This window comes from Centrocercus urophasianus, unplaced genomic scaffold, assembly GCF_019232065.1.
Source record: "Centrocercus urophasianus isolate 14NV4802_14NV808 unplaced genomic scaffold, USGS_Curo_1.0 seq_2, whole genome shotgun sequence".
Classification (NCBI taxonomy): Eukaryota; Metazoa; Chordata; class Aves; order Galliformes; family Phasianidae; genus Centrocercus; species Centrocercus urophasianus.
In genome coordinates, this window is record NW_024884755.1 from 933,018 (window position 1) to 944,989 (window position 11,972).

At 37.1% G+C, this 11,972-nt stretch overlaps 1 protein-coding gene across 1 annotated transcript in view; it reads right to left on the bottom strand.

Annotated features, from left to right (window-relative positions):
• Nucleotides 1-300: 300 nt before the first annotated feature.
• PLA2G15 (phospholipase A2 group XV) overlaps nucleotides 301-11,972 on the bottom strand; it is a 21,415-nt gene continuing 9,743 nt past the window's right edge. Inside the window, exons 3-6 of the mRNA XM_042821530.1 lie at nucleotides 11,123-11,241; nucleotides 9,510-9,608; nucleotides 7,947-8,171; nucleotides 301-4,238 (exon numbers count right to left, since the gene is read on the bottom strand). Of these exons, the coding sequence (XP_042677464.1) occupies nucleotides 3,727-4,238; nucleotides 7,947-8,171; nucleotides 9,510-9,608; nucleotides 11,123-11,241 (955 nt within the window). The 3' untranslated portion in view covers nucleotides 301-3,726. The remainder of the gene's footprint in view (nucleotides 4,239-7,946; nucleotides 8,172-9,509; nucleotides 9,609-11,122; nucleotides 11,242-11,972) is intronic.

An 11,972-nucleotide genomic window follows, 5' to 3' on the forward strand; every position in this document is an offset into this window, starting at 1 on the left:
ATGTTGAATCAAAATATTTCAGCTTCAGAACGTACACAAGCATGGAGCATTCTGAGAATACTTTCTGCATACAGAACAAGCAGAAAAGAAAGTAAAAAATGAGCTGAGGAATCTCAGCCTCATAGCTTATTGAACAGGAGAGTTTCTAATGTAGTGCAGGGGAAGGGAATAACATCTAAAGACAGTAGATTCATTTGAGTAATGAACTAAGAAACAAGTGTGAGAAAGTGAGACACCTCAGTTTTCTTACCCAGCTGACATTGCATCTGAGGGGCGAGACAGCATTTACAACATAGCAAGTTCTGTTAGATCAACTTTATTATGTTATCAAAGTACGACAGTAAAATATTCAAAATCTATTGACTGCATCCATACACAAAAAGGGCATAGAAAATGCTAGGTCTCAGAATATACGTTTCATACAAAATACTGTTAAACGTAGAGCAGCAAAGTCTTTGCCAAACATTCCCTGAATTTAAGAGGGCCTTGAACACACTGTGTTCCAAGAACTACCTTAATACCAGACATTCCTTCCTTTGGTCTGCTAGTCCTTTGCAATTATTGCTCGTTAATGAAGCCTTTTGTTTTTAAACAGAATCACATAGTGACTCTGAGCCTCCTCAGAAGTATTAGGATAAAAGCCCCTTCAGCGTTTTCTGTATGTTTAGTCAAAGTGAAACACATTTGGTCCTCAAGACTAATTTTGGTTTCTAAAAACATTCTAGAAGAATAAAAGCAAGTGAACATTATGGGAAGAAGGAGAAGGTCCACATGTGTTAGGTACAAAAACATGTCAGTAAATTCAAAGATGGCTGCTTTGCCATGATGCACAGTTGACAAGTTACACCTTGTGATTAACTGGTGCATGTCCCTCTTTCCTTAAAGATATAATGCATCAGAACACTAACTCCCCACAAGAGTCTTTAATGCTTGAGCACACGTGGCTCTGGCAGGCCTGCAAAGTAATGCTAAATACTCTTGCCTTTTAGAGGAATGCCTCAGTTACCTGGTAAGCACTTCTCAAGGGGCTGAGTAAAGTGGTTCGGTTTCAGCAACCTGAATAATGTAACTTACTTGCTGCATTCCCTCTACAAGGGGAGCTCCATCCTAATATGCAAGAAATTGAAAATGAAGAGGCTGAAGATGGTCTAGTAGAAAAAAATCTCAAATTGTGGATGTAAAACAAAACTGTAGTCTGTGGAATTACCAGGTCAGACTCTCACCAGAAGCACTGGTTTGCACTAACACATGCACATTCTCATACAACATGGTTTTATAGTAACAAACAATGAAAGACAAAACCAAGACCTGAAAAAACTTTTTTTTTTGTACCAGGATAACAGACAGTTTAAGTGAACAGACTATCAGACTTATCTCCTCATGGACAGGTAAGGATAAATATAGATTAATTGTTCACAAGCTTTCAAGTAAAAAAGATGTAGTTATCTGCTCAGCATGAGGTTCCCAAAATTAGAAAAGAATGTTTCTTTCTGTGCCCCCCCAAAAATACCGCAGTTTTAAAAAGACTCTTTTGGAGTGACCTGTTTTGGATCTTCAAACTAAACTCACTGTCTGAGACTGAGAATGTGACTGACTGAAGTGGTAAGACTCTAAATGAAGCTTAGATACATTCTCCAGATCAGGTTAATAAGTTTGCTTATGCTCTTCTCATCTTTCAGCCCTTTATGTCCATGTTGGTGGCACCAATTAAGCTTTCAGCTCTATTCATTTGAGTGCTTATTGACAGGCATTCTCTTTCAGCAAGAAAGATTATTGAAAGGCTGTTGTCAGTAATTTCTTTCTGTTGCAAGCCAGTAGTGTAGCAATTTATTAAAAAAATAGAGTCAGACCACAGGAAGAGCTTTGTCTTTGAGCAGTCTTGGAACACACAGCTAACAGCCCTGCACATCATAGAACACTTGACTAAAAGACTTGTGTGCTTTCCCTGCAACCCTCTTCATTTCAGCAGTAACCAGTTACAAGTGGCTTGGGACAGCACAGTTATTCTCTAGGAAAGTGTAGACAATATAGGTGCTGAACTGGGCAGCTGATGACATGACAAACAATTCCTTTTTAAACATCAGGAAAACGCAGCATCATTTACAAGACGCAGGGAGAAAGCAAAGCTAAATAAGCAATTACAAACCTAGGAAGACACTTTGCTTATCTAGGACTCCAGCTCAAATTTTTTTTTTTTTTTAGATTTACAAATGATTTCTGAATTACAATTTAAAGCTTTAAGGCTACCTCCTGTGCCGAAGTATTTGCATTTTACAAGAGGAGTTCAGACCTGTCATTTAAAAGTACCTTAGTCTTACATGTGACGGCAGCAAGGATTTTACCAAAATAGTTATAGTTTTACCTTTCAGAGAACTTCAGTTCCTTAAGTAATGAATTCTCAGTATTTCTGATGAGTTTCTGAAATTAAGCCATTTTTCCTGGGGGATCTAGCATTTTGAAAGCATTGGAAATTCTCTTTTGAAAAAGTGCAATCTAACTGTGTGACTAGTTTTGAACCAACAAAAGAGAATCTTTCAGTGAAGCTATTTCTCCCACAGTTGTACATGCCATGGCCCTTAGGCTATTATTTCTGTGGAGTCCAATGCTGAAAGATGTTTTTCTAAACATTGAAAACAGTACTGTGAGAATGTAACATGTTATGTGTCTGATTATCTACACATTTAAGGAACAATACATCTCAACTTCCTGAAAATGCAATTCCTACTTGGCCAGTAATTGAATTAGAGGTTAATTATTTGACTGAGAATGAGGTTTGTATTTCATACTGAATTACACTGGTTTCCACTCCCTGCCCCAGATCAGGAAGGTCACTTCATTTTTCATGAATACTCACCGTCCATTCCTACTGATGGTCATTTTCACTCAGAATTGCAATCCTGCACTGTATGCATTGTTTGCCAGTATTCGATTCTATTAGCTTTAATTTACGTGCTACTCCACACAGCAAAGCATTAACCACAGTTCAGCTTCTTTCCCTCATGGAAAATAAAACACTGTGAAAATCCCATAGGCTACAGATTTTAAGTCATCAGGCTTTCAAGGTCAACAAACAAGCCTTTTTTTTTTTTTTTTTTTGTTTTTTTTTTTTTTTTTTAAGCTATAAGGTACCTAAAATAAGCTTAAAATAATTCAGACATCATTGTTCCCCCCCTAAAAACCATAACAAAAGCAAGAGTGGATATGACAAAAAGATAGTACAGTACCAGACAGACCTCACACCCATTTTACCTAGTAGATACAAGCATTTACAAACTAAGTTAATGGGCTGTGGGATCAGAATACACAAGACCCTTTGGGAAGAATTTGTATGGACTTCCCAAATTGTTAATATCCTTCCCTTGTTTTATGGGAGTGAGATTGTAATGCTTCCACTCTCCCACTCCAAACCCTTCAAAGATCACAAAGAAAATTATAAAGTATGTGCACGGGGCTGCGCAGTCTCCACATGAAAGTTCGTATGAATACTGGACAACACTGGAGGCAACAAAACGCATATTTGACCAAGTTTTCAGAATATGAAAATACTATGAAACTTCATGAACACAAATCAAAGACAAACAACTGTTTAGGACACCAACCAAATCCTTGAACATAGTTTAAAAAACAAAATAAATAATTCAAATATCTAAGTATCAACAGATCAAAAGGCATTCTCCCATACTTAAGGGAAGGCATCACAGGTGAGGAAAACAACTGTCAACAACATCACAAATTAAAAAGCAGCTTTTTCACGTATGAAATAGTAGTATCATTGGATAGCATTTGAATGTGTTCGTTTCCTGAAAGCTCAAATACCACCACTTCCTGTTTCTGCATGTCCACCCATTTTTGACATTGCAAGGCACTCTGTAAGTTCACTGTACCATCCCCATCACTGTAAATAATCTTGGGCTCTTTGTCAGGAAAGCTTTCGTAATGGAAGGAATCAGGTGTTTCCACACCAGTACCATAAAGACAGTGTATGCGTACGCCAGGTGGTATCATCTGGTAGACCAAGGGTTCAGTGTCTTGTCTCATGAGCCAGCCATCTTCAAAGTCAATGTCCCTGTAGAATTTTCTGTAGTCTCGTAGGGTGTAGTTAGCTGTAGGTGTGCTTACAAAGACCTTATCTGGAGGCCATGTGTAGTTGTAGGGGAGCATCCAATTTGTGGAAACAGCTGATCTCTGCTGGTCTCGAATTTTGAGTGAACTGATGACTGGTATTCTATTGTTGTCACCTTAAAAAAAGGAAGAATGTTATTACACACAAAACAATGCATGGATCTTGTGACCAGCAGCAATTAGTACCACTCAGTGACAACATGAGTAATCACTTTTTGCTTACAGTGAAAGTTTGAGGAGTTCCTCATTTATGACCACCTTAGTGATCACCTTCTGCAGAGTAATTTCTGGTAACTTACAATTTTATATAAAACTTAGTGGATGAACACCTGACAGACAAACCAAGAGTACTGCTTCTATTCTGATAGACCCATGTAGAAAGGACAAAATACTTCCTGTACTGGTCAAGTGAGAAATCAGCATTTCTTAGGAATTCCAGCATGTGAAATTTTTATTGTAAATGTTATTCCAGAAGTATGTTTTATAACTATTCCATACCTAGACCATAGTTTCAATGAAAGAAAAGATTACTATTTTAGACATGTAATAACTCTTGAAGAGATCTTGCAGGCTGAACATTTTTAGGTTTGCACATTCAAAACAAGCAGAGTAGTATTTCATTCAGAATAGCTATTAACCATACAGTGACTTTTTCTACAAGTTGGTGCAGAGCATTTTAACATGCATGCCCTCTGTAAAGAGATCTACCAGGACATGTCTACAGTTGAAGGAAAACAGGAGATTCTTGTAGTATAAAGCAGAGACAATAATTCTTGCTTTAAATACTATTGAGTAAGAATTCTAAGTTCCCCAACTAATTCAGTCTCCTATCATGAGTCAGTGAGTTGATACTTCTTAGCATCTGGGAGAGACCATAGGATACCACCAATACCAGCATCTTCCATTCCAGTCAGCATTTCAAGACTGCTGAAACACTTGTATTTCTCAGAATATAGGTTTTCTGTAATATTGTAGCACTACTGTTTTCAAGCATCTCTTGTAATCTGAACTTTATCTTCACTTGGAAAACAACAGTTCTTCAAAGCCTAGTTAGTAACTACTTTATTTGAGAAAAGTTTTCACCTGGTCAAGCTTTAAGACTTTTTAAATCTAAGTCTAGAGAGCTAAACTTTATGAACAATACATATCTATATTACCATTTACCTCAAACAAAGCTGAACAATTTTAGACAGCTTAGACTTAAGACATAACTATTTGGCCAAAAAATTAAGAACAAAATATCCTGTAGATATGAAGGCTGTACATTTTCCATGGCAGTTAGTGAATAAGTTATAATTTTTACCCAAGTTCCTTCATATTTTAACTATTCCTCTTGTCTTTCCCCATAAAAAACAAAGCCATTTATACATAGCACATACAGTGATTAGGGAATTACTTAAGACTGACAGTTGTTCATGGTGACTGGCTGATCAGACTTATTCTCCATAATCACAATTGCTGGCACTCTTCATTTACTAGCTGAAATTGAATCAGGTTATTTCATTATTAGGTCCAGGGGGCTGCAACAGGTAGCAATTCAAATCAACTATATTAGAAAAACTCAAAGAGTCTCAAAACCAAAACCACTGTTCCTGAAATAGCACTAAAGTATGTATGTTTCAACTCCATAAGGTGGCACTATTGGTTCAGCAAGAGGACCTGAAGTACAGTTTAGTCTTCACTACCATTTTTAGAAGGACTGCATGGAGACATTACAATCATAATCCTGTCAAATGGACAAAGATGAAATTCAAGAGCACAGCAAAGAGGGCAAACATCCTAAGTTTGTTTCACATTACTGTGCTGTACAAGTACCTAACTGTGCACACTCAAATTTAGCAAACGCTATTTGCATGTTTTCCTCAAAAAAAAAAAAAAAAAAAATAGGGAATCTGCAGCAAGTTCATTTAATTCCTGTGGAACGATAAGTACAAAACCTGACTCTTTTCCAGCCTTTTCTTCCAGAACAGCTCATCAATGCTTAAGTCCTGTACTTTTCTCCTGAAGTGCAGAAGTACTGAGGTCGGTATCACACTTCAGTCAGCAGGCACTGACATTGTAGTATATGAAATACTAGGTCTAAAGAAAAAACACTGTTAGCATCCCAAGCTGGCAACCAGAGAAAAGAATCATTGAACTCTGCATATGTGTCTGCCAGGGAGTGGAAAGAACAACTTTACTGTTAGCAATAGAATTGTTATAAGCTCTGATCCTGTGGAGCACTTGAGTACGTAGCAATAAGCAAAACAAGATCCAGAGAAAGCAATTCCACCTCCTTACCACTTTAACAAAAACTGCAGCTTTAACAAGCTCCTGGTCATTTATATGCTATAAAAATAGGAGCAGGGAGAACATATTCCTGTTTGAAACCTTGCCTTGTCTTTCTAGCAATGCAGTAGTTTTTGCTCAAGTAACAACCCCTCTACATACTAGCACTCTTATAATTCCACAAGCTATAACTAGACTATCATCATCCGAACATGAACACCTATGGTGATTTTTTACCTATGGATATTTAAGAGACATAACTAGCCTAAAACTGCATATTCTGATACAATATTCTGCCCACTTCAGTTTCCTATATCATTCTTAACTTTCTGCTCCAGAATCTGGAGTAATACCACAGACATGCAGATTGAGATTACATTTTACCCTAAATCTAACTATTCATTGTATATTTGCATAGCTAGCCATCTTGGATGAAACTCATAATGGATAAAATATGAGGCACAAAAATTAAATCCAGAAGAAATCAGACTGGAATTATGTAGTCTTCTGGAGTTTTATAAAGGCAATTTTAATACTGCTTACTTCCTGCCATTTCCCACAGGCTTCATCTGACAAGTCTGTATGCTACGGAAAAGGTAAACCAATTTTTGACAGTGCCACTGCAATTGAATTAATAATGTATAACTCTGTACAAATGCCCAGTTTAAGTTTTTGGATTTTGCATTAACTGAGTTGTGCACTCCTATTCAGAATCAAATTCCTTTGCTAAGCAAAGCATTCTTTTGATCTGTCCATGCATGGCTGGCAACTGCCACGTGCTCTGCATTTTGATGAAGTCCAGTTGCTGATTTCAGCTTTGTTTGGGAAGGAAGACTGATAAACAAAGCTAATAAATGAAAAGCAAATCAGAAATCAGACAACACAATTAAAATGCCAAAGCACAAAACATAGTGTTTTGCCATGAAATAATTACGGTATTACATGATCCACGTTATGTGGTAAGCAAGTTTCTGTTATTAGAGTTGCTTGGCAGAACATACTTTTCCCTATTAAAGTCAAAGGCATACCCAGCATTCTAAATGTAAGATCTCAGATTCATTTCCTTTTTCTGCAAACCTTGAACTTCAGCAGGCATCTGTGCTGTGGGCAGCACACCACTTCATCATTGCATCCACAAGTTTCCCTTTATGTTCAGCAGCTGTGTGATATTTAATCAAAGGGAACTATTGAATGATCTGCTGTTTGTGTTGGCTCAGCAAAACTGAACGGAGAACAATCATGCTGAAGGCAGAAGTGACAGAAACAGAAAGCACCAGGCCAAACAGCAGCTTGTCTCATCTGCTGTAAATAAGTTAGGAGAGATCAAGAGGAAGCACAGAGCTCATCATTAGAGGATGTTAAGGCTTTGTCAATTCCATTCTTGTCCAAGACAGACAGTCAGGTTAAAGGGCTTGAAACCATAAGGTGCGATCACCTAAAGACTGCTGTTTTCAACTTCATATTATCTTGAACTTTCATCCTCCATTTTTAGTATCATCCATGTTTAGTATCTTGCACTATTAAGAAAATACATTGCAAACCCTCACATTACATACCTGAAGCCAGCACACGGAGAGTTTTGGCCACTCCTCCCCATGGAGCACCTAATGACACGTAGTCTTTTATGTATTTGTCTTTCCATTCCTGAGTCTGATGATTGAGGAAGTACAGGGTATACATATTACCCATGCTGTGGGCAATTAAGACAACAGGACTTCCATACTGCTCATACATCAACTCTATCATCTTGCGAAGGGCCACAAAATAATCTCCATTCTCATCTAAATAAAATACACATTACATGGTTATAATCACTAAAGGTCAATGTTGTCCTTCAACACAATTCTTTACAAGGTTATATTCTGAAGATTCAAAAAAACCCAATGCTTCTTTACATCATTAGTTTACAAAAGGGTGAGTCTTTAAAACCTCTTTTGTTTCCCACGTCTCTGAAACAAATATATTTGAAAAAGATCTCCAATTTCTCCCACCTTTAAAAATAAATTTAAGCCCAAATTTTTCTCAGAAATATTCCATGCTAATGGAATAATGCTAATATTCTCCCACAAAAATCCATCCATATTCTCTAGAATCTACATTTTTTTCACCCCAAAAAAGATAGGAAGTTGACAAGTCCAGAAAGACTTCTGAGTTGATGGAAAACAGAAATAAAACTTGTTAGATCTAATAAAGGGTACATAAACTAGTTACCAGCTTATGTTAGACAATTTTATCAGCAAGGTTAACTCTAAGCGAGAATTCCAGCAGATTCCTGCTGGCACAATATGCTTTATCTCTATTACACATAATTAAATGAGCTTTAAAAGTAAAGAATAAAGAAAAAAAAAAAAAAAATCAATAAAATGCATTTCTGTAGTCCTGTAATAAGATACCAATTCAGTGTAACAACTGCAATATAACTTTGAAGTAGTCACATCAATACCAGAAGTCAGCATTATTGATTTTCTTCAAGCAGTGTTCCTGGATGCCAAGACCACATGCTTCATTTCTGTGGGCCAAGGCAAACTTGATACTAGAATATTGTCATTAATAGCAGATACATTATTTCTTCTGTACAAGCTCACCAACTGTATGAAGAGTCTACAAATCACTTGTGCTCCTATGGAATATAATGAGATGAAGAATACAGAGGTCTAATACTTGAATAAAGACAGACTTAGAAAAACGTAGAAAGCCTTCTTCATTTTTGAGGACAAAATAATTTATTCCTCAGGATGTAATGACAGCAATTGTTGGATTTGGTGTGACATTAGAACCAGGAAAATTATGGTCTTACTGAAGTTCTATCTGCAGAACTGGTACATGCTGTAGTTAGAGATTGTGCCTCTGATGCACAGTGAGGTATGTGGAGGGTCTTATGGAATTTTATAGGTTTCACTGGTTTGGGTTTTTTAGGCAAATCTTAAGTAGCAAATTGTTTAAAGCAAAAAAAATATCATAGCAGAGCTTTTATGTGGATTTAGGATATCCAGTCCTCAAGGGATAATTAAAAATTGATGTTTTAATAAAACTGTATGGCTGGAATGGGGGAAGAGACCCAAAACTATCTGCTTACTGGAAGTGTCAAGAAAGTTTTGTTCAAATAAGACATTATTTACTTGGTGCCTTTCGCCAGTCATAAGGTGCTCCTCTTACATCTTCATCACGCTTGTAGCCCCAATCTACTAAACTCTGCACCAGCATGTAGAAGTAGCTGCCTGGAGAAATCAGATAAAAGAAACAGAACCGCAAAATATTAGTGCTATGAAAGGAGGCCTGGATGCATTACATCTGATTCCATATATACAGATACTGAAGTCCTAATGTTATGAATCTGACAATCTAGGATCCAGCATATTAAGCAAAATGAATTATGCTGTCTGTCTGCCAAAATTATTAAAGCTTCTTAACTGCTGTCCTATTAATCCACAACAAAACTTGTCAAACACAGCATTACTGGAAAAAAAGTTACCCCTTCTATGTCAGACCATTGAACTGTTTAAAGTAACTACCATAGAGTCATAGCTTATATTGACTGCAGATGAATTTCAATTATGGTACATAATATATTTGTAAAGATTATCCCTGGTTTTGCCAACATTCAAATGAATTAAGCAACAAAAGCTGAAGGTATACCAAAGGGCAAAATTCTGGAACCACTAGAAATCCTTTTTCCATCAGTTCAGACAGACTGAAGTCAGAGGCTTTTGTAGCAAAGGGAAACACTTGCAGACTGGCTGCAAGAATCTGTTAAGATGTTGTATGTTACATGTTTTGAAACAGGATGCAAGTATTACCACAATTAAATTGCATCTAGTAACAGCATAAGAAGTGAAGCATCAAAACATCTTGTTTATTATCACAGCCATTTCAACATTTTGAACAATGCCTCATTTGTTAGTCTTGATTGCTTATATAGTCCCTGACACAAACAGAAGCAAGTTTTAAATATGACTCTGTTCTTACAAGGATTATCAAGTGCAGGTCACAAAACACAGTAGTGCCCTTTTAAAGGCTGCCTCTAAGGAAAAGAAATATATGCAGTGCAAGAGGGCCCATTCTACAGTGAAGCTTAGCACCTAGCTGGCTATAAAATTACATCAGCCACAGCTAACAGTTCCTGGCAAGGTTACCAGCGTTTTCTGAAAGATGACTTCTGCAAAAGCAACACTAAAAAGCCTACAAACAAAATAACGCAGAAATATTTTTCAGCACAAATTTAACTATGTAAATATTCTGACACCAATGAGAGATGAGCGGTTGGAACTAGATTTTCCTTAAGGTCCTTTCCAAGCCAAGCCACTCTAGGCTCCCATTTCCACCCAAATCCTTCAACTCATACTTGACACCAAATAACACTGCTCAAAACTAAGCAGAAAGTGTTAGCATTTGGTATTTTGCTTGTCAAGCTTAAGTCACAGGATTTTTTACTCCATCTCATTTTCTAGAGCATCTTCAAGATGCCCTTCAAGTTTCATCCAAAGGCCTTCAATCCCACACAAGAATGAGCAGTTTTCCTGTCTCAGTTCATCAGACTAAGAGATGAAATGACATACAAAAGAAAAAGCAAATGAAAAGCAAAGTGAGCCATGTGCTGCTCTTCTACAAAAAAAAAACTATTGCTACTTACAAACAAAACTATGCAACAAGCTACAGAAATGTGATTTCAAATTAAAGGACATACCATAAAATCCTACAAGTGACAAAGATTTCAGACACAGCTTCTACATACCAACGCTCCTTTTACTTGGATCAAGGAATTCCAAGGAAAATGTCTGCCCAAAACCTGGAACTCTGATATCCACTCCATCTGGTGGTTCTGTTACTTTGCTTGTTCTATTATATACCAGCCTAGAGGAGAGGAGACAAACCATGAAACGTCATACAACCATATGACAGCTTTTAGCTGTGTTGGGCCTTACATTCTGAGTGCAAAAACAAAAATTTCAAGTGCTATTACCAAGAAGTAAAAAAACAGAGTACTCTAATGGCTAAGCAGTTACACAAACAGCTATTTTAATTTTAAGTTTCTATGCCTTGCATGCTGAAGACTTATCTTCCTTGTAAAACAGGACATATAGCATTACAACTGGACTTCAGTTTTGGAACAGTACAAGCTACTTAGTGTAGTTCTACACCATTTCACTGTGCATCAAGCCACAGATTGGAGAAGGTTGTTTAGAATGTAAAAATGGAGGTGAGGCTGTAGAAAACATACCTCCAAAAAGTCAGGTAGTAGACAAAGTCCCCTACTTAAAAATAATTCATTTATGTTTAAACAGACACTTCTGTTTAAATAGACCCCATGAAGTACTAAGGAAGCTCTTGAAATTTCTTCACTAGTAACAACTAGTGTCTCAGGAAGCAGAGGTATGGAGTGTGCTGTATTTTAAAAATCCTCTTAAAAGAGGAAGAACATGGAGGGTCTGGAGCATTTTGCTTTGTTGTTTTAATGCTTCATCAATGCAACTGCAGTTCCTGAGCACTTTTACCCCCACAGGAAGGTCTGACAACCTGAATTGATGCTCAAATCATCACACACACACACACACACACACACACACACACACACACACACACAC